Source organism: Rhinatrema bivittatum, chromosome 7 (assembly GCF_901001135.1).
Source record: "Rhinatrema bivittatum chromosome 7, aRhiBiv1.1, whole genome shotgun sequence".
In the NCBI taxonomy this organism is placed as follows: Eukaryota; Metazoa; Chordata; class Amphibia; order Gymnophiona; family Rhinatrematidae; genus Rhinatrema; species Rhinatrema bivittatum.
Genome location: NC_042621.1, coordinates 15,013,593 through 15,040,736, shown reverse-complemented (window position 1 = coordinate 15,040,736; position 27,144 = coordinate 15,013,593). Strand labels below are relative to the sequence as shown.

Here is a 27,144-nt window from a genome sequence, read left to right as displayed (position 1 = left end):
TTTGAATATTGTGTCCAATTCTGAAGGCCACATCTCCAGAAAGATAGAGTAGAGGCAGTTCAGAGATAGCTTCTATAGTGGTATAGAGTCTGTCCAATAAACCCAATGAAGTGAGATTTAAGGCTCTAAATATGTATCCCTGGAGGACAGGAGGTAGAAGGGAGATATAACAGATGCACTGAAATATGCCAAAGGTACAAATAATGAAGAAGAAACAAGCATTCTTAGATGGAAAGGAAATTTCTGAACATAGAGCCATGATAAAAGGCTCCACCATCTGGGCAGATTCAGGGACACATCTGGGAGTTGAGGGGCCGTCACACACCCTATTGGATCCCTGGGATTCTTCTGCCAGGAGGAAGATTTGGTTCAGGGCCTGTCTTTGGAGTTCAGGAATAATTCTGGGGAAACCTGCACTGTTCCAAAAATAAAACGTTTAATGAGATGTGGAATGGTAGTAATTTGATGGAATGCACACCTTCTTCTAGCTCCATTCACAGGTAGGCAGAAAAACAAAATCCAAGACAGTCACAGAATTTATAGTTTATCAGCAAGCTGTAGTGACCAGCACTACAGCTGGGGCTTCTTAACCCCTTTTGGGCACTCTTTAGAGATTCCCCTTAGCCTGGGTGCCCTGTATTGGTACCTGAGTACAGCTGGTGATTTCTCCTTCGTCTCCCAACAAATACAAGGCAAGCTGCTTACACTGGAGTATTTCTTAAACTTCTTCAAAAATTCCACAGATTGGGCTTTCTCCCAAGAGAGCAAGACACCTTGGGTAAATTTCCCCACTGAATGGAATGTGAGCCAAATTTCTTTTTAGAGTCCCTCATGGCTGCTTCAAGCACTTGTCTCCCTCTCCAGCAGCTCCAGGCACCCTGAACTTGAGCCCTGGGCTGCCTGAGGAGGAAAAAACTGAGAAACCTCTGGGTTTCTCCACCACATTGAATTTCCTCAACCAGCAACATCTCCCAAGGGGGCGTGTCTGAAAAACCATGTCATTTCCTGTCTGACATCACGGCTGTTTCTGCGGAGACACCTGCATCACGAGTAGGACTCCCTTCTTATAAGAAAGTGCTTCTTCACAATCAAGGTGCTGGATGGATACTTGGAACGATTACCCATTTGAAACAGTTAAGGACAAGAAGTGAAATAAGACCAGCACAGATCTTTAGTTGTGGGGATGGGAAGCTACAGCTAGAGATCAAGTAGGCACATTAGAAGGACCTCATGCTCTTTATCTGCCATCATATTCCATTTTTTATGTGTGGGAGTGGGGGGTAACCAAGGTTTCAATTCTGCAAAATTTCTGAGTTGCCTAAAAGGCAAAATATCTGAAGATATTCAGCTCATAGTGTTTTCTTCTCTTGTTATGAAAAAGATCTACATACCAGCTCGGGGAATATTCAGCTCTGTCCCATGGAGTTTTCTTTTTTGAACACTTAAAAGAGTTTTGCAGACTCGAGACCTAACTGGCTAAAGCTCAGAACAGAGAATTCTGCCATGCTTTTTAACCCTGTGAATGCTGTATTGTACCCCGCCACGAACATCCTTTGAATGTGTGTGTGGCTTCTAAGTTTTTAACATAAAAATAGAAAATAAATAAAAACATATGACTGCCACACTTTCCTTTTTAAATATTTTTGCCATAGGCACAGACTAGAAAAACAATCCTTTTTGAGTGAGGCCCTTAGAATGCAGTATTTTTTATTTTAGGAATTGCAAATATATATTGATGGGTTTCAGATACTACCTTGACATTAGCAGTTATGCCCAACATGGGAGACACTCGTGCAAAAAAAACCCAACAAACTATATTATACCTGAACAATGTGGTATTTACTGCATCTCAGAAATATTCCAGAAAAATGTGCAGAACTCAAAGTCAGAGTCAAATATCCAGAAAAAAGAAATATACGTGGAAAATGGTTAGAGTTGTCTAGTTAAAAGAAAACTTTAGCAATGGGTAAGCGGATGACCTTTTCTTGAAGAACAAGGGCTCCACTGTCGGTTTGTGAAACCCGGGCCGCATGAAAGAGGGTTCAGTGTAAGCTTGACATTAGAAAACTCACAAGCGAAAGCCTGTGCCGCATTCCCTGTTTGAACAACATCTCAGTGTGGAAAGGAAAATAAACAGCCAGTGCGTATTTACTGCTTGCGCCCAGGTTGTGTTCAAAATAATAAAATGCATGCTTTACCAAAGCTTTTCAGGCTCTCACTGGACTCCAAGCTTCTTCAGTAAGTACTTTGCATTGCTTTCCACTAGCTCCAGCTTTCTTATGTTACCTGGCTGCATTGCATGCCTCAAATTCACGTGACGGCTTCTTGCATCTGGACTTACCTGGCTTCTGAAAGCATGCAAAAACCAAAAGGTCAAAAGTGGTACCGATGTGCATTTTTGCTGACTTACTTATGTGAGCTGTTTGAAAAGTACCCCTAAATATATAGAATCAAATTGGGTTTTTTTTTAATTTCCCCCCTTCCCCCAAATGCCCATACTTGTATATTTCCAATTGAGCCCACACACTTTGTATCACTGGTTCCCAAACATTTCCTTTCAGTGCCTTGTTTTTGAGCTTTAACAAAACAACAAAATCTATTACAAAACAGAGAGACTCCAAACTCAGTGCGAAAAATTGGTGTTTTCACAGGTGTGACACTCTGCTTGTCAATCTTTTCCAAACCGCTGGCTTACTGTTCCTTCTTGAATTCCTTGCTTGAATGTCTTCATTGGAGCCTGATCTTGGGGGACCGTCTGGAAAGTTTTCAGGGCCCGCCAGTCATGGGATCTTCCCTGCTGTGTTTGTTATTGCTGTGTGTGCACAATTGTCTTTTGGATATCGAATGCAATGTGAGACCCGAACACTGTGCGCTTTCTGACCCTCTTCCTGCCACCCCATTTAAACAGAGAGCATCAAGCAGAGGTATTTTGCACTGGAAAGTTTTTACACAAAGAATGGCCCACGATTTGTGCTCTAAACATAGCAGAAACGTTGGGGAGGAAACATGTGCATGGCTTCTGGATTTCGGTTTTAACCAACAGAGATCAATAAAACACCCCCCTGTCAAAAAAAAAACAAAAAAGAAATATGTGTTTATTGATTTGACAAACACCAGAAAAATGCCACTGCCCCATTACTTACACTCCTGCCTGCTCTTGGACCCTCGACTCTGTTTTCCTGCCTTTTCTGCACCGATGACTCTTCGGCTGCACAAGTTCATACCAGCCAAGAGACCTCCACTGTCTTCCTCCTTCGGCCGGTTCAGCAGTGCACAGTGGTGAGCATCGGAGCTGAGAGTAAGAGGACAGAATGGGAAGAGTGAGGGTGTTTCAGGGAGAGCGGTGGGGATGGACTGATGAGAGGAAGTGGGGAGAGATTGGAGAGGGGGAACCCAAAGGCTCATTGACGCTACTGCTCACACATTTCAAACTTGTATTAAATCAATCCCTTGCTGTGTCTGTTGCCATATGTGCACATATTTTTCTTTGCATCTACATAAAACTTAAAAATAGCTAAAAAAAAAACAAAACCCACATATACCAAAATTTAAAGATTCTAAAAACCTAAAAACAGAATCCCTAATTACCTGTCGGTCACATAGGGTTACATTTTCATAGGTGTGCACATGCGTCCATGTACACGTGCTTCCTGGTGCGCACACATGGATGCACTGATTTTATAACATGAGCGCGCTGGCGCGCACATGTTATAAAATCATTGGGCCGCGCGCACATGCGCACTGGATTTTGTAATCCGTGTGTGCATGTGCACATCTCGGCCTTCCCCAGTTCCCTCCCAATCCGCTCCTTAATTGGAGAGGACTGGGAGAGCCCTACCCCTCCCTAACCTCCCTTCCCTTTCCCCTTCCCCTCTCCTCCCCAACCCCTAATTCCTACCTTTTTTTATAATTTTTTCCCTTGCCCTTCAGCTTACTTCAGTGCCCAACCTGAAGTAAGTTGCACATGCCGGGACAGCAGTGAATGCTGCTATCCTGGCCCGCCCTCCCGCCCTGCCCCTCCTGCCCAGGACACGCCCCCAGGCCTGCCCCCTTCCAAGAGGCCCGGCAGTTCTGCGCATCATGAGGGTTACGCACGTGGCCGGGCCCCTTTGAAGATGCGAGCAGTGCACGCAAGGCCCGGCCACACGCATAGCCCCTGTTTTGTACGCGCGCACACAATTTAAAATCTGGCCAATAATATTTACTTTTACTGATGTCTACCTTAATCTTCATATTTTCATGTGTAGTTTTCTTGTGTTTTACAATGGAAGCTCATGACACCATTGCGAAGGAGATTCCAGTTATAGTTGAGCTGGAAGCCCAAAAGAGCAGAAGAAAAGTACAGTGAATAATACAAGGTTAACAGATAATATAGGTTAACAGATAGATTGGAGGAAACAAATTTTCTTCAAAAAAAAATATGTACAGCCATTTCCTTACACTGAAGATCAGCAAATCTCACATCAAACCACTGTATACACACAAACAAAAAAAGCATGAATTATAAAGCCAGATAAGTGTGGAAAAGGGTAAACGCTAATTTAAGAAACCGGAAGGAAGGAACAGCAGGATAAACAGGAGGCAGAGCTGAGGGGTAGTAACAAGGAGTACCTTATTCCTCAGCCAGCAGAAATATTTAGCACATTTCATGAGCTGGGGAAGGTGCCAGCACTGCAGCTTCGGGATTCTCTTATAAAGCTGGCTTTGGCCAGGCTGAGACGAGGCTGTGTGATTTGCTGGACTGTGATGTGAGAGTTCTAGTCACTTCTTCATAGCGTTAGAGAAGAGCCATGATGCAAACTGGGTTTCTAATTCTCCTCTTCGTCTCGATGCTGCTGGTGGATCAGACTGCTGCTCAGGCTTCTAGTCTCAAGACAAAAAAAGATCGCAGATCTAAAGACAAAGGTAATCATTTAGACTTTTTTTTGCATGCACGTAACAGGATTGCATGCAGAGACCTCCACTCAGAATTAAACAAGCAACTGCCAGTGTTGTTGAAATGTTATCACTATGAAGGGTATCCTGTCAGAACACACCTAGCACTTCAAGAAAGGGTTGCGTCATCAGTGCTATTGTAGATCAGAGGACCAACTAAAAACTAATTTGTGTTCATCTGTACAGTTTCCAGCTGAAAAGTATACAGCTATAAAAGTTTTCTGAGATGGTGCTCACTTTTCTTCTATGTCACCTATAGCGAGGCACACTTTTTGCCGGTTGCACCATCACAGGGCACCTCATCTTCCTAGCTCTCTCCTGTGCTTTTTCTGTGATGGAGTATAGCTCAAAGAGAATGGGCAAACTCACACAGGCCATCTCTGAATCAGTCAGGCATCGAGTCATGACTCGATGCATAGGGAATACAAACAGGAGTGTCCAGCACACAGTAAGTGCAGAGACATGCACTTCAAGGGGTATACACCTTATAGATTTGCGGTGATCAAAACATAAGTCATTTCACGTGACCACTCCATCTGATGACACTAAGAGGAGGTAAAAAAAATGTTTTTGTCTATGCAGAAACCTGCATAAAACGTTTCATATTTTTTTTCTAACCAAAGGGTAAATTTGGAGCATTAGTCACTATGAGCATTAGAAAAATATTTTCCTACAGAAAGACTGAAGCCGTATGAAACCTTTCTAATATTCATTGGGATATTGGTCTAGTGCTGTTTCTTTCAGTTCAAAAGAAATCTAATATTGGATGAAATAAGAGGGAAGGTTTCCTTCCTCAATGAAAGGCATGTGTGATGTAGCACTTCTCGGCTGCATGAGACTATGAAGTCTTTCTTTTCTTTTCTTGTATTATTCACTGTACTTTTCTTCTGCTCTTTTGGGCTTCCAGCTCAGCTATAACTGGAATCTCCTTCGCAATGGTGTCATGAGCTTCCATTCACAACTACCTACGTTTTTTCCTCTGTCTTATAACTCCCACCTAGCCCAGCCCTCATAATGATGGTCCTTGGCCAGGGACCCCGGTTTCACCTTCCTCTAGAACTCTTGCATGGGTGTGTTCTAGTTCCAGCCAGTAGTTGTCACAGCTGAGACATGGCCGAGACTACCTCCTCCTCCAGGGACCGTGAAAGCAGCCCCTGCAGCAAACTTAGCCCTGGCCGATTGGAAGAGTGAAAGCCAGGCCCAGGTCTTTTATGTGGCAGTGTGCGGCACACACAGCCACTGGACTGGCCCAAAGCTGTGTGGATTCTAATTATATTCCTGTAATGAACTTGTAATGAACAAACTATCCATAGACAAAAAGGATGTTCCTCTGTGTGCATGCTTACCTGGCCCTGATGGTATACAAGTACAGCTCAGTCCAAATATTCAAATGAAAGTGACGGAAAGGTGATCTACCCGTGAATCCTTGTAAGAAAATCCTGGATTTTAATAGCCCGCTTGAAATATTGCTCATTACTACTTCTATTGCTAATTTCTGTATGGTATATTGTCCTCCTTGTGATGCCTCTATCTTACTTGAATCTCTAACCACTTTACCCGTGGACCTAACAAAAACAATTGTAACTGGAGACTTTAATTTGCACTATAACAACGTTCCATGTCCAGCTATGGTTGTGCATCTTTTTGAACCCTTTTCTGGGCTAGGATGGTCACAATTAATTAATCAGCCAACTCACAGAATGGGTCAAACTCTCGACTTACTTCTATATAACCCTGTCTTTGCTTCTCTAACAGCTACAACCCTACCTGTACCATGGTCTGACCATTTTGTTATCCAGATAACTAGCTCATTTAAAACATCAAGTTCTCACTTAAACTCAGTTTCCAAATTGGTTTACAAAAGAGAAAAAATTGATCTTGAGCTGTTTAGTAACTTTCTTCTTCCTCAACTTTCCTTAATTTCTAACTCTGATACTACAAAAGATATTGATATCAAAACCAAAAAATGGAATCATATTTCTAATTCCTTAGATAAGTTTGTATCAAAAAACTTTGCCCTGTCTCTTCCAGACATAGTATCCCATGGTACTCACCAGTCTTACATCATATGAAAGTTAAATTACAACAGTTAGAACATCGATTACGAAAAAACCCTCTAATTGAAAGGAAAAGCGCCTATTTTTCTCACCTACACAAATATTAAAAACAAATTGATCATGCTAAAAAATGTTACTACGCACATAAAATACAAGCTGCAAAGGGCAACTGCAATGTCCTATTCAACATTGTTAAATCATTTACCACCTTAAAAAATGAACCCACTGATCACATCTCTGATTCCTTTTGCAATTACATTGTTGACTAATTTAAAGATAAGATCATCAATTTATCTTCAAAATTTAGCCATCTTCCCATTCCAAAAAGCAATCTCCATAATCTTCCCCTGGATTGATTTCTCTCCCATTGATTCTGATACGATGTCATATTCTCACGAAAACAAAAATCCCCAACAGCCCTTTCAACCCCTGTCCAGGACGACTATTAAAAGAAATCCTTGACGTTATTTCTCCATCTCTGACTCAATTAGTTAACCTATCATTTACCTCCAGCACTTTCCCACAATCCCTAAAATAAACATCCATTCTTCCAGTTCCGAAAAAGAAATTAACTGATCCAACAAACTTATCTAATTACCAACCATTTGCTTCTCTAACTACACCTGAACAGATACAACTATTCTGGCATTTGATCATATATCACAAAACTACAGATATCCAAAAACTAATAGTGACATATATAATATTCCAAACTTTATTAATATTCAAATTGGAAAAAATTCCAAAAAAACAACCTTTTAAAATCTCACACAAGGAATATCAACCTCAAACCCAAACATTCCACCTAATCACACATTCATACCACACTCACCACACGCATTTCTTCAATACCTTTTAAAAACATCTTCATTTTCAAATTGAATTTTTACATATAACCCAAAGTTTCCATTCACTTTACAAATTCTTCGAATTGAATTACAAGCAGAGAAAAATTCAATTTCCTAAATTTTTACACATTCTCATAACAGAATTATTTCAATTCTTCTTCCTCCTCTCTTAACATAAGAAAATGCCATACTGGGTCAGACCAAGGGTCCATCAAGCCCAGCATCCTGTTTCCAACAGTGGCCAATCCAGGCCATAAGAACCTGGCAAGTACCCAAAAACTAAGTCTATTCCATGTAACCATTGCTAATGGCACTGGCTATTCTCTAAGTGAACTTAATAGCAGGTAATGGACTTCTCCTCCAAGAACTTATCCAATCCTTTTTTAAACACAGCTATACTAACTGCACTAACCACATTCGCTGGCAACAAATTGCAGAGTTTAATTGATCTTCTCAACATGTTTCGCCTTACACAGGCTTCTTCAGGAGAATTTTTAAAGAATTTCCTGCTGCTTATATATTTTCTTCATTCATATTCATGAGTTCAATATTCCTGTATAAATGACATCTATACATCCCATAGACGTATAAGAACAGACACGTCCCCCGACTCTTAATCCTCCGCACATCTCAAATGAGCTCTCACATAAGCGCCATTTTCACCAAATGGCGTTGTCGTTTCTTATGAATTTACCTCATTAGACTCTAGAACCAACTACTTCCACCAGCTCTGAACGCCGACATCAAACCGAATGTCGGCGTTCAGACGTTTGCCTCTCTAGGCACAGGTTTAGTGTACCTATTGGCAAATCCAGGTCATTTTATTCCCCTCCTTGTCCAATTTTTATTTGTTTGTTTTTATATACCGAAGTTTAGCTAGAGGCCTTCACTCCGGTTTACATTTGGAACAATGAAATACATGTGTGAAAACCATTGGTAAAGCATAACGGTAAACTGGTAGAACCAGGAGTTAAATATGACAAAGTAACCCAACATGGAGGATATAAAGAGATATAACAAGATATGATAATATAAACTAGGTATAACAATATAACGAGATAACTGGTAGTTCAAAGATTATGATAATTAACAGAAGGGGACAGGTTATGGCTTTGGTCAAGACAGTGGATGTGAATGGATTCCCGATAGCAGATTGTATGCAGTACATTGTATGCAGTACAATGGCTTAGAAATGATAGGTGGCACAGTCCTCTAAATATAATTCTTAAACATTTATAAAAGCTGAGCCTTTTTGTTAGAAATGTGAATGACAGCGCTTTTTTGTATAAATAAGGTACTAATGACCACAAACTGAGAGTTAATCTGTGCCCTGTTAACATAACCATTGAATGTACAGAGTTTAATACCAGCCTCTCACCTGTCTTTCTAAATAATATGACTACTTCAAATTAGGTCTGCAGAAATATACATTTTCAGCAAACTGTACATGCATTAGTTATATATTTCATCCTATTTAGGATTAAGATGTTTAAAGTATTCACAATTAGACTGGAATATTCTAGCAAAATGCCTACATGGAAACTTTTGCAAGAGCCACCCCCTGCTCATCAATGTGAAACACATTCCAGTCTAAGGGCAGTTTTCCTTATGCCTATTTCTCAAAATGTAAAGAAAATCGTAGCTTCCTTAGTTACTAAGTACCCACCCACCCCCAATTGTATAGGGGACTATAGAATAAGTAATTTTCTTTGAAACTTTATTCTGATTGTATTAAAAATGGTTGTTTTCTTTTCTTTTCTGTACAAAGATGGATATGCTTTGTAATTATAAAAAAAAATTGCAATCAATAAAAAATTAAAAAAAAAAAAAGAAATACATTCCAGTCCTTCAAAGAATGGTTTATTCAAAAGTGAAGCGACACTAATTCTCCTCTCAATTTTCTTATTTAAGAAAAGGATGGCGATATGAAGACTCAGATTGACAAACTCTGGAGAGAAGTCAACTCCCTGAAAGAAATGCAAGCATTGCAGACAGGTAAATACACCTGACTGGTTTTTACCTGTTGAACCCTAAGATTTGGGAACAAGCAAATAATTCACTATTTTTGTTTAAACTAGCCTTGAAGACAATGCATCTAGTTATTTTGAAGCCTTTAACTGACTACAGTATGTTTAAAGTTACACAGGATGATATACAATATGGGTGCACAAAAAATGGGCGCTCATGATTGAGGGCCTGCTTTTCTAACGTGCGTCCATCCACCTCTCCCGGGTGAGCGATGCAGCAGGCTAATGAGCTGCTGCATTAAAAAGGAGGCACAAGGAGAAATTGTGTGCCTCTAGTTCCTCCTCAGCATTGGGTGCCCAGGAGAAGTGGCTGTGCTTCGGTTAGGAAAACGGACGCTCAATTTTATGAGCGCCCATTTTCCTAACCCATGCACAGCCACGGGTTAGGAAAATGGATGCTCGTCAATTGAACATACGTTTTCCGAGCCCGATCGCAGTATTTTCTGCTTTTCTGTTCAACTTTCAGGGCTCTTCAAGACTTAATGCCAGCTCTGGGGCTGGTGTTAATTTTTGAGAGTTAAAATGTGTGTGTCAGGCGCACGGTTATTTTTTACATCGGGGGAAACTAGCTAATAGCTCATCAACATGGCATTTACATGCGATGAGCTGGTTTGGATGCGCGTTTGGGAAGCACTGATCCCCCTTATTGCATCAGGGGATGTGGACGCACACCCAATCACGGGTTAACCTGTGCGCTAGCCTGAGCGCACGATATTGCATTGGCCTGACAGTGAGTACATTGCACATGGAATAATTCCATGACCATGTGCCTTCCTTTACCACACCATCTATATATTAATAGCAAACTCACCCCGTTTGTGTGGAGGCTTAGGGCGCATTCTATTACCCTACACACATGGCTAGGGTGTTTTGAAATAAGTAAAAAGCCTAGTTTGGCAAAAAAAAAAAAGTAGTGTTTTTAAGGGGAAAAAAGTGACATCGTCAGAAAATGAACAAAAAAAAGGTCTGAACTGTGACTGTTACAGTGGCCTCTGTAAAAAAATGACCAACATGCAGTACCTCTAAGTTCCTCTCTTGAGTGGTCAACTTAGGATCCAGGAAGAAATCACCAGTGAGTGTGGTGCCGGGGTCCCCTCCGCAGGCAGCAGAAGGAGATAGACAGCGAGCCCAGGGTCGAGGACACTTCTCAAAGGCCCTGGGAGCACAGTGAGTGCAGGGCTGGGAGATTCACTCCCCAGCTTATGGAAGGAGAAAAAAAAGAGGGACATAGAAAATTTGTACCATAGTAATGAGGGCAGAAAAGGACCAAAATGGTCCATCTAGTCTGTCCAGCAAGCTTCTTATGATAGTATCTGCCACGCTGTGCAGGTTATCCCCATGTTTCTTTTAAGGGTAGCAACTGCCACTCTGTGCAATTATTACCAAGCCTTTTGATAACCCATTAAAAAAATATATATACTGCTAGCAATATTTTTACTGGGTGATGAGCCTTCCTGAACATTTTGACAGTGCTGCTGGACATGTGTTACTATGGAGTTGGCCAAAGAAGCAGTCCTGTACTTTTTCCCCCTTATGTTTGCATATCTGTACCCCAGGCTGTAAAAGTCAGTCCCATGTTGGTTGTTGTCTCAATCCAATTCCTCTTTCACCCACCCCCACCCCCACCTCCATCAAAGCAGAGAGCAGAGTTGCAGTTGCGTCTATTAGTATCCCAGACCGTAAAAGTCAGGAAACTCATTGGATGTTGTCTAAATCCTATTCCCCTTTCCCCCCTGCCATTGAAGCTGAGAGCAATGTTGCAGTGGCATCAAAAGCATCAAGGGCTTATTGGTTAAGGGTACTAACAGCCGTACCAGCAAGTTACCCCCATGCACCCTTTTCTTCATTTCCATCCTTCAGCCTTTAGGGATCCACAGTGTTTATCCCATGCCCCCATGCACTGTTTCTTTCTTCACCACCTTCTCCAGAAGGGCATTCCAGGCATCCACCACCCTCTCCATGAAGAAATATTTCCTGCTGTTTGTTCTGAGTCATCCCTTCTTGAGTTTCATTTTGTGACCCCCTATTTCTATTGTTTCCTTTCCAATAGAAAAGGCTAGAAATGTGTGCATCATGAAAACCTTTCAGGTATCTGAAGATCTGTTTCGTATTTCCCCTGCCCCTCCTCTCTTCCAGGCTATACATATTCAGATCCTTCAGCCTTTCCTCATAAGTCTTCCGATACTGATCCCACACCATTTTGGTCGCCCTTCTCTGGACCGCCTCCATCCTCTCTCTGTCCTTTTTGAGAAATGTGTTGCAGATCTTAATGTAGAAACTATGAAGTCTCCACCAAGCGGCCCCCAGTCCCCATTGCAGGCTACGCCATTCAATATTGCTCCTCCCCCAGAGGCTTGCAGGAATAGGCAGTCTGTTAGGCACAACAGGATTATGAGAAAACGTTACAATAGTAGAAACAAATACAAATACATAAACCATCAAGGAGCAAAATACAAGAAGTCTACCATCGCAAACCCTCTTTCCCTCCCCCCCCCCCCCAATGGAAAAACAGTATATAACAGCACATAATCAGCTGATTAAAGAACAGGCCTACAGACATCCAAAATGTAATAACAATGTTGGTATACTAGGAACGGGATACTGGGTTCATAACAAAAGAAAAAGAAAGCCTTTCCCAATAGTAAATGTCTAACATGATCCCCCCCCCCAAGACCAACAAAATGAAAGAGAGGCAGCAGTGAGCATAAAGACAATGCAAAGACAATGACAGGAGCGGTAAGTACAGGAGTAGTAAACAGCAGTGGTACTAAAATACTGCATCTGTCCCTTTTATATGAGAGAATCAAGGAAAGGACCCCACAAAGCTTTAAAGGAAGCCATGCAATTATTCTGTACTGCAGTTAGAGAGGCCAGTCGGCAATAAATATGCAACCTATCCCTGACCCGTTGAAAGGAAGGTTTGCCCTCCTGTTTCCAATCCATCGCAATCACACAGCGCACTGCAGTACAAACCTGTGAGCAGAAACGTGGTTGTTGCTTATTTAATCCAGGGACTGGCAAATTTAGTAGGACTGATTCTGCCTCGGGTATAATACCCACTCCCAACAAATTACCAAGCCAATCAGTAACTTCCCTCCAAAAAGGAATTAAGAACATAAGAAAATGCCATACTGGGTCAGACCAAGGGTCCATCAAGCCCAGCATCCTGTTTCCAACAGTTGCCAATCCAGGTCATAAGAACCTGGCAAGTACCCAAAAACTAAGTCTATTCCATGTTACCATTTCTAATGGCAGTGGCTATTCTCTAAGTGAACTTAATAGCAGGTAATGGACTTCTCCTCCAAGAACTTATCCAGTCCTTTTTTAAACACAGCTATACTAACTGCACTAACCACATCCTCTGGCAACAAATTCCAGAGTTTAATTGTGCGTTGACTAAAATAGAACTTTCTCCGATTAGTTTTAAATGTGCCCCATGCTAACTTCATGGAGTGCCCCTAGTCTTTCTACTATCCGAAAGAGTAAATAACCGATTCACATCTACCCGTTATAGACCTCTCATAATTTTAAACATCTCTATCATATCCCCCCTCAGCCATCTCTTCTCCAAGCTGAAAAGTCCTAACCTCTTTAGTCTTTCCTCATAGGGGAGCTGTTCCATTCCCCTTAGCATTTTGGTAGCCCTTCTCTGTACCTTCTCCATCGCAATTATATCTTTTTTGAGATGCGGCGACCAGAATTGTACACAGTATTCAAGGTGCGGTCTCACCATGGAGCGATACAGAGGCATTATGACATTTTCCGTTTTATTCACCATTCCCTTTCTAATAATTCCCAACATTCTGTTTGCTTTTTTGACTGCCGCAGCACACTGAACAGACACTGAACCCCACTGAACCGACACTGAACCCCAAAAGGTTCTCCAGTTCCTTACAAAACTGAATCCATCTTCCTTGCACCATTGTCTCATCCAAGAATTGAGATTCCAGAGCTCTGACTGCCTATGGGGACCTGCTCATTGAACAGGGAGCATTTCAGAGAATGCTACCTTGGAGATTCTGGATTTCAGCTTTCTACCTAAGAGCCTAAATTTGGCTTCCAGAACCTCCCTCCCACATTTTCATATGTCATTGGTGCCCACATGTACCATATCAACCACCTCCTCCCCAACACTGTCTAAAATCCTATCTAGGTGATGCGTGAGGTCCGCCACCGTTGCACAAGGTAGGCACATTACCAGGCAAGAAGAACATAAGAACATGCCATACTGGATCAGTCCAAGCCCAGCATCCTGTTTCCAACAGTGGCCAATCCAGGCCATAAGAACCTGGCAAGTACCCAAAAACTAAGTCTATTCCATGGTACTGTTGCTAGTAATAGCAGAGGCCATTCCCTATGTCACCTTAATTAATAGCAGGTAATGGACTTCTCCAAGAACTTATCCAATCCTTTTTTAAACACAGCTACACTAACTGCACTAACCACATCCTCTGGCAACAAATTCCAGAGTTTAATTGTGCGTTGGGTGAAAAAGAACTTTCTCCGATTAGTTTTAAATGTGCCACATGCTAACTTCATGGAGTGCCCCGTAGTCTTTCTATTATCTGAAAGAGTAAATAACTGATTCACATTAACCCATTCTAGACCTCTCATGATTTTAAACACCTCTATCATATCCCACCTCAGTCGTCTCTTCTCCAAGCTGAAAAGTCCTAACCTCTTTAGTCTTTCCTCATAGGGGAGCTGTTCCATTCCCTTTATCATTTTGGTTGCCCTTCTCTGTACCTTCTCCATCGCAACTATATCTTTTTTGAGATGCGGCGACCAGAATTGTACACAGTATTCAAGTTGCGGTCTCACCATGGAGCGATACAGAGGCATTATGACATTTTCCGTTGTATTCACCATTCCCTTTCTAATAATTCCCAACATTCTGTTTGCTTTTTTGACTGCCGTAGCACACTGAACCCATGATTTCAATGTATTATCCACCATGATGCCTAGATCTCTTTCTTGGGTGGTAGCTCTTAATATGGAACCTAACATTGTGTAACTATAGCATGGGCTATTTTTTCCTATATGCATCACCTTGCACATCCACATTAAATCCTCACACCCACCAGCCACCCAGCTATCTATATTCCTAATAATCGAATCACCAACTGTGTTGCCCAACCTGACCCTTCCCTCCTTGGCAGAAGCCCTGGGAGGCACATCTCAGCAGCCAGTGATAGAAGCTTGACCAGTAGCCAAGATATTGCTCTATGAATGTAGACTTGGGCTTCTATGGTTGGGAGGAGTAAGAGGGCAGGGAACAGCCTGAACTCTGGCTTCCAGAAAAAAACAACATTTATTATTTACGGTGGATGTGGTGAAAACTGTTAGTTTGGCTGCATTTAAAAAAGGTTTGGAGACGTTCCTGGAGGAAAAGTCCATTAACCATTATTAAGGGCAGACTTTCACAAATCCACTGCTTTTTCTTGGGATAAGCAGCTTAGAATATATCTATCCATTGGGATCCTGCCAGGTACTTGTGACTATGCTTGGCCACTGTTGGAAACAGGATACTGGGCTTGATGGGCCTTTGTTCTGACCCAGTATGGTAAGTCTTATGTTCTTGTGTACAGAACAAAAATACATAGAGTCAGCTTACCTCAACTGCACAAACAACAAAAATGCAATTCTTAGTGTATTCTTAGTGGAGGTTCCTTCTCCCAATTTAGGCCTAATCCTCCTTCCTGGGCCTTGATTGTACTGTTTCCATTCAGAGAACTTCCCTCATACCTGGTTTCCTATTTTGGCTTTCTTTTAAGGTGGACAGGGTCAGATAGCTAAACCCAATCATTTACAGTGTTTTGGTGATCTGGTCTACATAAACCTTCAGATGCTCCTTGTCCAAATTGATTTTTATTGTTTCCCTTCCTCAGTAAATACAATTTCCCATATTTAATCCAGCATCAAGATCCAGCTCCACCACCCACACTTCAGTGTTTTATTGACTATATTATAATATCTTATTATATATCCTAAGATTAATGGGAGAGTAAAGATCGTAAATAAATGATACATTTCCTCTTTTTATATTCCCACACTGTCATATGTTACAAAACATGCATAGCAATATATCAGTTCAAGTATTAGGGACCTTCATGATGATGGGCTGTCACTTTCAATGACTTATTAGATCACTAAAATTGCTCAAAATCACATCTCAGTTATAATCATTAGTCCACAGTCACTTCTAGCAACATTATTGTATTTTTTTTTTTAACAAATTGTAAATAAAGTCTTTTCAAAACTTAGTTTCATTAGATCTCCCCGATGCAGTCCATGTTTCAAAAATATGAAGATTTCTGTACTGGGGGACTGCATTCAAATTCTGCTGACAGCATTTTCTACAAAGTACAGATGACATTTAAACAGACTTGTGGGCGTCATCTCACCCAATCCAATCCTTACACATAGATCTGCTCATGCATTAGTGTTATAGTAAATCACTCCGAGCACCTGATTGGATATTAATATTAATATATTCAGTCAAACTAGCAAGTGCCATTTCTAGATTTAATTCAAATGGTTATACTGTACTGAGTGTGTTTATCCAAAAGAGCTCCACTCAGTTAGATGCACTTCTTGATCACCTCTACACCATGATACTTGGACCCACTCTATTACTAACCTATGTGTGCACTTTATTGACACTAAAAGCTCCAGTGTTGTACACTGGAGCTTTTAGTTTACCAGTAGATATATAAATGTGAAGCTCTATTAGATGCACCTTGTCTGATCTCTTCGTGCATCCTTTATAAATTAAGCTGCATGGACACACAGTTGCACAGACCACCGATAATGTGTTACAATCAGTCTGATCCCTTAATTTCAAATATTGCCCATTATGTGAAACCCCCATTCTGGGCCATTTATTCCTTGGGCACAGTGTGAACAAGTGCCACACAAATAATATCCTGCCCATCATGATGCCTCATTGCTATTCAAGTCGAGCAAAGCTGCTCCAGTAACATATTCTGTAATATTTTCCCTTCGTGTATGTGTAACGGACCCTACGGTCATATTACTATTAAACCCTGGGTAATTAGGTTAGTCAGTTTCAGTTAGTGAAAGAGGGGAGGCACCATTCTGACCAACCCCTCCCTTTGAGAGAACTGGAAAGCCTTCCCTTTATAAGCAGCTCTCTCCTGGGAGCTCTCGGGGAAGTGTAGCTTGTGTTTGAAGTTACTGGAGGTGTGTAGGAGCTTTGGCCTAGTTTGGATTTTTGGCCTACTCTTAGGACTCCAGCAAACCCTGCCTGAAGTCTGTGAGGTAGGTCGGGAATCTGTCTTGCCTTTCCACTCCCTGGTGTGTAGGCTCTGGCTCTGTATTCCGGGATATTTTGGGCTTTGAAAAAGACTAAGTTGTAGGGAAGCCGGTGAGATCCTGAGTACCTCCTAGATTCAGGGCATGGTGAATCCTGTGTCTGGGGCTGCACAGGTTAGAGGAGGCCTCTACAAGGACAGAGGAAGACGGTGACCTGGTGCCTGGACCTTCTGGTGTTTACCTCAGGTTTTCGGGGAAAAAAATTGTTTCAAAACTACCTGGAAGTTTTGGCTGCCCATCTTCCTGCCCATTGTAAGGAACATCTGAAGCTGCTAGTTACTGTCTGGATCCCTCCCATCCGGGATTCGTGTGAGAGAGAAGAGAATAAAGGAAGATCCTACTAACTGTAAGGAAGAACCATTTGAGATCACTGGGGACACCACTAAGGAGAGAGAGGTTTGGACTGTGCAGAGACTACTATAAGTTACATTTTTACCACTTAGAAGGAGTGTCTTGCCCAACTAAAGGATACCCTGCCCACCTGGGAACTCCACTGAGCTGAGCTCTGGAGGGTCGATGTTTCACTTGCACAGACAGAGGGAAAGAGACTGCAACAAAAAAAAACAACCTGTGGAGCTGTGGATTGAGTTGAATTGTGCCGTATTTCAACTGCATTTTCTCTCAGTAAAGACTTTGGGCCGGATTTTTAAACATACGGGCGCGGGGTAAATTTGTGCGCGCTGCCCGGCGCACACAAATTTCAAGATTTGCTCGGCGCGCAGGGGCATTTACGCACATAACCCTTTTAAAATCCGCTCCTTTAATTTTAGACATTAACCCAGAGGCTCCAGTATATTTCTTTGGGCACATACAACACACATGGGGACATACAGCACCCATGGGCACATACAGCACTCATGGGGACCCCTCTCCCAGTGACAAGAAAGCAGGTACAATGGGTCACCCTTAGCACTCTGGGCCTTGAAAGTAAATCTTTTCCCCAGTATCGAAAGATCCAAGCCCTGGGGGTAAGAGACCGTGTATTAGCTAGCCTGGTGAAATTCCAGCCCCTAAGAGACTTTCACATTTCTTTTATGGCCCCATTAGTGTGCAATTGGCACCTGGGGATGTGGTGGAAAGCATGGCATGGCCATACGCGCTTCATGCCCAGCCATTGCCAGAGTGTGACAACGTTGCTTGATGATTAAAGAAATATCTCTTGATTTTTCTGAAGATCTCTCGATACATTTTAACCTTTGCATCTCACTCCTGGGTTGATAAGTTAAAATAAATATTTGCAAAAAGTGCTCGTTTGGGGGTTATTTTAATAGCCGACATGGGATATCCCCTCCTGAAAAACCTCTGATTTAACTCCTATGCCTGCTTCTTAAAGTCATGTTCCTCCGAATACAACCATCTTAGTCTGAGAAACTCTGATAGGCAACCTTAAATGTAAATGTTGTAGATAACAACTTTCAAAAGGCAACAAATTGTTGTACTCAGCAGGCACAAGGTAGATAGATGCCTGTATAATGTTCTGCTATTTCATGATCCTAATATCCAAAAAAGGTAACACACTTCTCGCAAATTCCATCATGAATTTAAAATGAAGATCCACAACAAGTTAATCCGATCATGAAAGTGATGTAATTCCTCTTCAGATTTTTCCTAAATAAAAAGCACATCAACTATACACCTCTTCCATACACTAATGCAATTAAACCACCTGGAGTCATATATATGTACATATTTTTCTTCAAAATCCATAATGTACAAATCGGCCACTTCAGGGGCTATGGCTGACCTGATCGCTATAATGTGCAACTGTAGGAAAAAATCCCCATTAAATAAAAAAAAAGTTATTCTTCAGGTCTCCCTCTGGCAGCTGTACTAAATATCTGTGGGAATCCACTGTGGGTATGCTTTCTTCAGTAAAGCTGACAGAATAATAGATATAGCAGCTTCTTGTGAAATATTGCTATATAGACACTGAATGTCCTTAAAAGTTGAACTGATATCTTATCATGTGTATTTTGTGATTTATGACAGTATGGGAATATAAAAAGAGGAAGAGGATCATTTATTTACAACTTTGATATTCCTCTAGATTTTGGACTGGTAGCGATGGAATAAAGATTGTCACATTATAAGTAAATTAAAAAAATGGAATAACAGCATTTTGTAAGTTGATTGTAACATTTTATTTTTATAATAAAACAGAAAGAATAAAACAAAAAAAAATCAGCCACATGAGAAAAATCCCCAAAGAATAAGTAAACTCAGATGTATAAGAATGGATTTTCAAAAGGATTAATCTGATAACCTTGAGAGTTAGACAGTAATACCTTCTCCCCTCCCCTCCCCCGCCCTTCCACCCGACTGGCTAAATTGAACCAGCCAAAGGTGCAAGACCCATAAATTAAACCAGTTAGAAAATGGGAGGCTCTAGGCACATTTTGCTGGTAGGATCACAATTCAGTCAGGTAGCACTGTGATATTTTTAACTGGGTGAATTAGATTTAGGCCTACTTCTGCTGAAATTTTGACCCGCTAGAAATAGAAGAATTTTCAGCCAAAATCCTAGCTGGTTAGGTTGTGCTGAAAATGTGCCTAAAGATAAAAGATTAAAATTAACCAGTTAGCTGCTCTGCAGCTATTTGAAAATTGACCTCATACCTTTAAGTAAAGAAATCAGAAATAACCACATAGGTATTTTATTAAAGGACTTCTATTAACTGCAAATCGTTTAACAAGTGTCCCTCAGAAGTTTATTTTGGTGACTGAAAAAATGACATATTTCCTTCAAATTCTGTGCTTTTTATGTCACAGTACTTTGTTTAAAAAATGTTGTTTAAAAAAATTGTTCCTAGTAGACAGAAAAATCTGTCTGAGAAATGATATGCCAAATAAACAATCATGTTATGTCTTTCAAAACAAGCTCTTGTGCCAGAGACCATATTTGGTCAGCTATACAAAGAAAGGTTAATTTAGGCACAATCAGAAAATCTGCCACCTACTTCTTCTAAAGTAATGGATACAGAACTCATATCTTGCATCCTCTGCCTTGTATTTGTTTGCTAGAGATTAGGTTACCTTATGGATAATTAATTTTGCTTTAGCTTTTACAAGCCTTACGTATGAAATGACCTTTAGATCCCTGCATTTGGAGTTAACCAAGCATGCACCTACTTCCTGATGACCAAGACAGCATTGCCTCACAGTGCAAATGTCCTCTTTTCTTCACTGAAGAAGACCTAAGCATATTATAAAGATTTTTCTGTGAGACTTTCAAATTCATCAAGACAGCATTGATGTTATGTAGAGCAAAAACATCTGAGTCAGGTTTGACTCTTTGGTCCATTAGAACTAATGGAGGCTCAGGACTGTTTAAGACAGAGTTCCTCAAACCTGTCTTGGGTACCCCACAGCCAGCCAGGTTTTCAGGCTATCCTCAATGAATATGATTGAGATAAATTTGCATGCACTGGAGACCCAGCATATGCAAATTAAGAGCATAAGAACATAAGAAATTGCCATGCTGGTTAGCACCAAGCCCAGCATCCTGTTTCCAACAGAGGCCAAACCAGGCCACAAGAACCTGGCAAGTACCCAAACACCAAGAAGATCCCATGCTACTGATGCAATTAATAGCAGTGGCTATTCCCTAAGTCAACTTGATTTATAGCAGTTAATGGACTTCTACTCCAAGAACTTATCCAAACCTTTTTTGAACCCAGCTACATAAACTGCACTAACCACATCCTTTGGCAACAAATTCCAGAGCTTTATTGAGTGAAAAAGAATTTTCTCCGATTAGTCTTAAATGTGCTACTTGCTAACTTCTTGGAATGCCCCCTAGTACTTTTATTATCTGAAAGAGTAAATAACCGATTCACATCTACTCGTTCAAGATCTCTCATGATCTTAAAGACCTCTATCATATCCCCCCTCAGCCGTCTCTTCTCCAAGCTGAACAGCCCTAACCTCTTCAGCCTTTCTGTTACGGTCCTGGTTGCATGTGCCGCGACCAGGCCCTTACCTCTATGTTCCTGGTCCCGCTTCCGGTTCAGCTAGCGGAGTTTACGGCCTGTGTGGCGGCGTCCCCGCAGGGGCAACGCTGGTGGGAGATCTTCGGTGGACGCCCTGTCCCTAAGCACATGTGCGCGCAAGAAGGACGCTTTTGTAGGCCTGTTCCCGCCATTCAAAGCTCCGCCCGCTTCCTGACGTCAGACGCCGCGACCTAAGTAAGCCGGCCGCGGACCCTCAGTCTTTGCCTTGCAACGGGGTTACCTTGCGGTTCCCAGTTTCTCCGTGCCCCGGAGTGTGTTACTACTTGCTGGTAGTTGCTCCATTCCAGCCTGGTTCCTGCTTCAGACTTTGCTTACGTTCCAGCCTGGTTCCTGCTTCAGACTTCGCTTACGTTCCAGCCTGGTTCCTGCTTCAGACTTCGCTTATGTTCCAGCCTGGTTCCTGCTTCAAACTTTGCTTCAGTTCCTGCCTGGTTCCAGTACCCGTGTCTTGCTTCAGTTCCTCCCTGGTTCCAGTACTCGAGTCTTTCTCCAGTTCCCTGCCTGGTTCCAGTTCCCAAGCCTGCTTGTTCCTGATCCAGCTACAGCACTCGCCTAAGTCCCAGTGGCCGGGCTCCTACGGGCTCCTCCCAGGGGAGCACCGGCTTCCAGGGTGAAGATCATCGTTCGCATCCTGCCTGATATCCGCCTCCCGGCCTGCTTGTACACTGAGACTATAGTCCACCTCTCCCCAGTCTCCTGCAGGCCGGCCCAAGGGTCCACTAAAACCATTAATCCATAACACTTTCCTCATAGGGGAGCTGTTCCATCCCCTTTATCATTTTGGTAGCCCTTCTCTTTACCTTCTCCATCACAACTATATCTTTTTTGAGATGCGGCGACCAGAATTGTACACAGTATTCAAGATGCGGTCTCACCATGAAGCGACACAGAGGCATTATGACATTTTCCGTTTTATTAACCATTCCCTTCCTAATAATTCCTAACATTCCGTTTGCTTTTTTGACTGCTGCAGCACACTGAGCTGACAATTTCAAAGTATTATCCACTATGATGCCTAGATCTTTTTCCTGGGTGGAAGCTCCTAATATGTAACCTAACATCGTGTAACTACAGCAAGGGTTATTTTTCCCTATATGCAACACCTTGCACTTGTCCACATTAAATTTAATCTGCCATTTGGATGCCCAATCTTCCAGTCTTGCAATATCCTCCTGTAGTGTAACACAATCTTCTTGTGATTTAACTATTCTGAATAATTTTGTATCATCTGCAAATTTGATAACCTCACTCGTCGTATTCCTTTCCAGATCATTTATAAATATATTGAAAAGCAATGGTCCAAGTAGAGATCTTTGAGGCACTCCACTGTTTACCCTTTTCCACTGAGAAAATTGACCATTTAATCCTACTCTCTGTTTCCTGTCTTTTAACCAGTTTGTAATCCACAAAAGGACATCGCCTCCTATCCCATGACTTTTTAGTTTTCTTAGAAGCCTCTCATGAAGGACTTTGTCAAACTCCTTCTGAAAATCCAAATACACTACATTTACCGGTTCACTTTATCCACATGTTTATTATCCCCTTCAAAAAAATGAAGCAGATTTGTTAGGCAAGACTTCCCTTGGGTAAATCCATGTTGACTGTGTTCCATTAAATCATGTCTTTCTATACGATTTGATCTTTAGAATAGTTTCCACTATTTTTCCCGGCACTTAAGTCAGGCTGACTTGTCTATAGTTTCCCGGATCGCCCCTGGAGCGCTTTTTAAATATTTGGGTTACATTGGCCACCCTCCAGTCTTCAGGTACAATGGATGATTTTAATGATAGGTTACAAATTTTAACTGGTAGATCAGAAATTTAATTTTTTAGTTCCTTCGGTACCCTAGGATGCATACCATCCGGTCCAGGTGATTTGCTACTCTTTAGTTTGTCAATCTAGCCTACTACATCTTCCAGGTTCACAGTGATTTGGTTCATTTTGTCTGACTCATCACCCTTGAAAATTATCTCCAGAACTGGTATCTCCCAAACATCCTCATTAGTAAACACGGAAGCACAGAATTCATTTAGTCTTTCTGCAAACATCGTTTTATGTAAACCGGATTGATTTGTAATTCTCACAAGAACTTCGGTATATAAAAATTAAAAATAAATAAAATAAAATAAATAAATAAGAGCCCCTTTAACCCCTCCATCATCTAACGATCCAACTGACTCCCTCACAGGTTTCTTACTTCAGATATATTTTTAAAAGTTTTTATTATGAGTTTTTGCCTCTACGGCCAACTTCATTTCAAATTCTCTCTTCGCCTGTCTAATCAATGTTTTACTCTTAATGTGACAATGCTTATGCGTTATCCTATTTCTTCAGATGGATCCTTCTTCCAATTTTTGAAGGATGTTTTTTTTGGATAAAATAGCCTCGTTCACCTCATCTTTTAACCATGTCGGTAATCGTTTTGCCTTCCTTCCACCTTTCTTAATGCATGGAATATATTTGGACTGTGTATCTAGGATTATATTTTTAAACAATGTCCATGCTTGTTGAACACTTTTAACCTTTGCAGCTGCACCTTTCAGTTTTTTCCTAACTATTTTCCTCATTTTATCAAAGTTTCCCTTTTGAAAATTTAGTGTTAGAGCTGTAGATTTACTTATTGTCCCCCATCCAGTTATTAATTTAAATTTGATCATGTTATGATCACTATTGCCAAGTGGCCCCCACCACCGTTACCTCTCTCACCAAATCCTGCATTCCACTAAGAATTAAATCTAAAATAGCTCCCTCTCTTGTTGGTTCTTGAACAAAATTCATTGCAAATATTCTGAAAACCCTTGGCAGTGGGGTTCCCAGTACAGGTTTAGGAAATATTGGTCTAAAAGGTGATGTGCTCAGGCTCCAGAAAGGTTGTAAATTAACTACCAAAACAGGAGGGATGCCTGCTGGTGAAAAAGGTGATGATGAATACAGTCATGAATGCAAATTCCATTACAGTCTTTAATCTCTGCTGGACGTTATTTGCCAGAGTCAATCATCTTGCAGTGTATGGGGTGCAGGGAGGGGATTATTAAAAAAAAACAACTAAAAGTTTTGTTGGATCATTTTAAAGGATTGATAAGCAGAAATAGTAAAAAAAATACCCCAAAAAACCAGAACAATAGACCCACTTGGGACACGACCCACCAAAAGGTCTGAATTGGTCAATCTAATTGGTCTGTTTCAGGTTTGGGGGGGGGGGGGTTGGCCCAATAAATTCTGCATCTGCAATTTCCATCTAACTCAAAAATATTTAATCACTTCTAAAGTGATGGATTCTTACTTACTATAAAATATGAGAAACCCAAATTGGACATTGTGTATTTGTCATTTGATGCTTGATCAGTGCTGAAAAGAAGAGCTAGTATTTGAGGTATACAGGAGCTCTACTATTTAAGTATTAATGATTTTTCCATGGCAAGTCATTATTATACATCTGTATTGTATTATTAGTAATAAATACATGGTTATGCAGAGTGCACATCATAACAAATATCACTGGTCTGCAGTGAGTAATAGTGAAGTTTCAGAAAGATTGCTTGCTCTCTGAAGAAGAGATTAGCCTCTCAAAGAGGTTTGGGGTTTTTTTTAATGAAAACTCTGCAGAAAAGAGCTATTCAGGTTTTTATCGATGGTTAATAGCCAGACACCAAAGCTATTGCCCTGAGCTAAAAGCAAACTAAAACTAAAAATATGCAACATTAAAAGCAAGATCATGTTTAATAATAGTGCTATTGTGCATTTATTTAGTTTGGCTTGCTGCATTGGCTTAACCAGTTGCCATCTGTTCACAGTCTGCCTCCGGGGCACTAAAATCCATAAGAAGTGCTACCTGGCGATTGAAGATTCCAAGCATTTCCATGAAGCGAACGAGGACTGCATAGCTAAGGGAGGGACCTTGGCTATTCCCAGAGACAGCGAGGAAAATCAGGCCCTTCGTGACTATGGCAAGAAGAGTCTTCCAGGAGCAGGAGAATTCTGGTTAGGTATCAACGACATGGTTAACGAAGGGAAATTCGTAGATGTCAACGGGGCTGCCATAAACTTCTTCAACTGGGACCGATCTCAGCCTAATGGAGGGAAGCGTGAAAACTGTGCCCTCTTTTCCCAGTCGTCCCAGGGCAAATGGGTGGATGAGGCCTGCCGCAGTACGAAAAAATACATTTGTGAGTTTCTTATTCCATAAGAAGATGGCTCCAAAGGTTGCAATTCTGTCTGTTGGTAGGATTGGCAATATTTGACATTTCTATATCAAAAGCAGAATAATTTTATCTGGGTGTATATAGATATATAATTTAATCAGGGACTAAACATTGTAGTTATTATTAGCATATATACACTACAGTTGCACATGCTGGAAAACTGTTTTGTATATATATATATAATGTTTGCATGTGTGGTAGTGTTAAACATTTATAAAACATAACAATAATTGCTATATATTCCATTTTTTAATAAAAGAAGGCTATTGGGAATGAGCTGCCTTTCTGCAGATGATACCAAAATCTGCAACAGAGTAGACACCCTGGAAGGTATAGAAAACGTGAGGAGGGATCTTGTGAAGCCTGAGGAATGGTTGAGAGTTTGGCAGCTAATATTTAATGCTAAAAAATGCATTTGGGTGGTAAAAACCCAAAGAAGCAATGCAGTTTAGGGGGTGAAATTTTTCTGTGGAACAATCTACTGATCTTAAGATAATCAAACAGGAAGATAAGATGGCAGCAAAAGCCAGAAGGATGCTTGGGTGCATAGGGAGAGAAATCGCCAGTAAGAAAAAGGTGATCTTGCTTCTGCAAAAGTGTCTATAATTCCAAAGACTGCACCTTGAAAAGGATGTAAGCCAGATGGAGTCAATGCAGAGGACAGCTACTAAAATATATGGGGACTGACTTAAACATCTAAATATGTATCCCCTGAAGGGAAAGGGGAAATAGATAGAAACATTTAAATACCTCTAAAGAATAAACATGCAGAAAGGAGGATCTAGAACGAGGATTTATGGGATAAGGGTGAAAGGGGGTAGGCTAAGAAAATATTTCTTTACAGAAAGGGTGGTGGATTCACGGAAGAGTCTCCCAGTGTAACTGGTGGAGACAAGAACAGTATCAAAATTCAAGAAACTATGGGACAGGAACAGAAGTTCTCTGAAGAAGAAGGGACTGTAAAGCTAAGCAGGAAGGATCAGCATATGGTCATTACCTGCCATCCTGTTCTAAGTTTATTTGTTTCTATTAAATATCCATTTTTACAGGTGAATTTATTTTCATGGATAATGTTATGTTAAACAGTATAATAAGTTGTGATAAAGTGGAGTTCTCTTTCAAGAACACTCGGGAGCAGAGGAAAATATTTTCATTAGAAGAAGGGTATTATGGTAAATCTATAGTTCTCATAAAAATATAGTAACCTATAGAATTGTGGGTAAACGATGCTAATTTTACTTGGGATTGAACATGGAGCTTTGTCATAGATGCATGATAGAAAAAAGCCATTTTGTTTAAAACAAGGCCCATTGTAAGCAGTTCATGTCATTGTGACCTGAGACCTGACCTATCACTCTACCTACCTTGTGCCAGGACTGCTGAAAATGTGGTCAGCAAGCAGCAATTTGCAATCTTGCATAGTGATTGCCCTTTATTATTTGCAAATAAAATATATGCTATTGAATAATATTCCCAAATTATTTTTTATTGGATCTTAATGGCCTTATATATTTAATTGATGGCTAAGTGGTCATTATTATTTTTTCTATCTCTCTTTAAAAATGTAAATGCAATTTATTATTTATGGTAAATATGCATAAAGAACACTGTTCACATTTACTGAGTACACTACAATGGTAGAAAATTCCATGAATTAACTTGTATCGGTCTTATATTTTCAAGAATACCATTTTATTTAACACAAAAATATACTGATTTGAAATCTGTAA

General features: G+C 40.9%; 1 protein-coding gene across 1 annotated transcript; it reads left to right on the top strand.

Moving 5' to 3' along the window:
- The first annotated feature begins 4,648 nt into the window (after positions 1-4,648).
- CLEC3A (C-type lectin domain family 3 member A) lies at positions 4,649-27,144 on the top strand. Its single transcript, XM_029608168.1, has 3 exons — positions 4,649-4,905; positions 9,752-9,835; positions 25,007-27,144. The coding sequence occupies exons 1-3, from the start codon at positions 4,791-4,793 to the stop codon at positions 25,396-25,398; spliced, it is 591 nt and encodes a 196-aa protein (XP_029464028.1). The 5' UTR covers positions 4,649-4,790; the 3' UTR covers positions 25,399-27,144.

What these genes read in the sequence shown, in the direction of transcription:
- CLEC3A (XM_029608168.1), top strand. Translation starts at nt 4,791, where the DNA reads ATGATGCAAACTGGGTTTCTAATTCTCCTCTTCGTCTCGATGCTGCTG. An exon ending in TCGCAGATCTAAAGACAAAG is followed by an intron (nt 4,906 to 9,751) that starts GTAATCATTTAG and finishes TTCTTATTTAAG; the next exon opens with AAAAGGATGGCGATATGAAG. An exon ending in AATGCAAGCATTGCAGACAG is followed by an intron (nt 9,836 to 25,006) that starts GTAAATACACCT and finishes ATCTGTTCACAG; the next exon opens with TCTGCCTCCGGGGCACTAAA.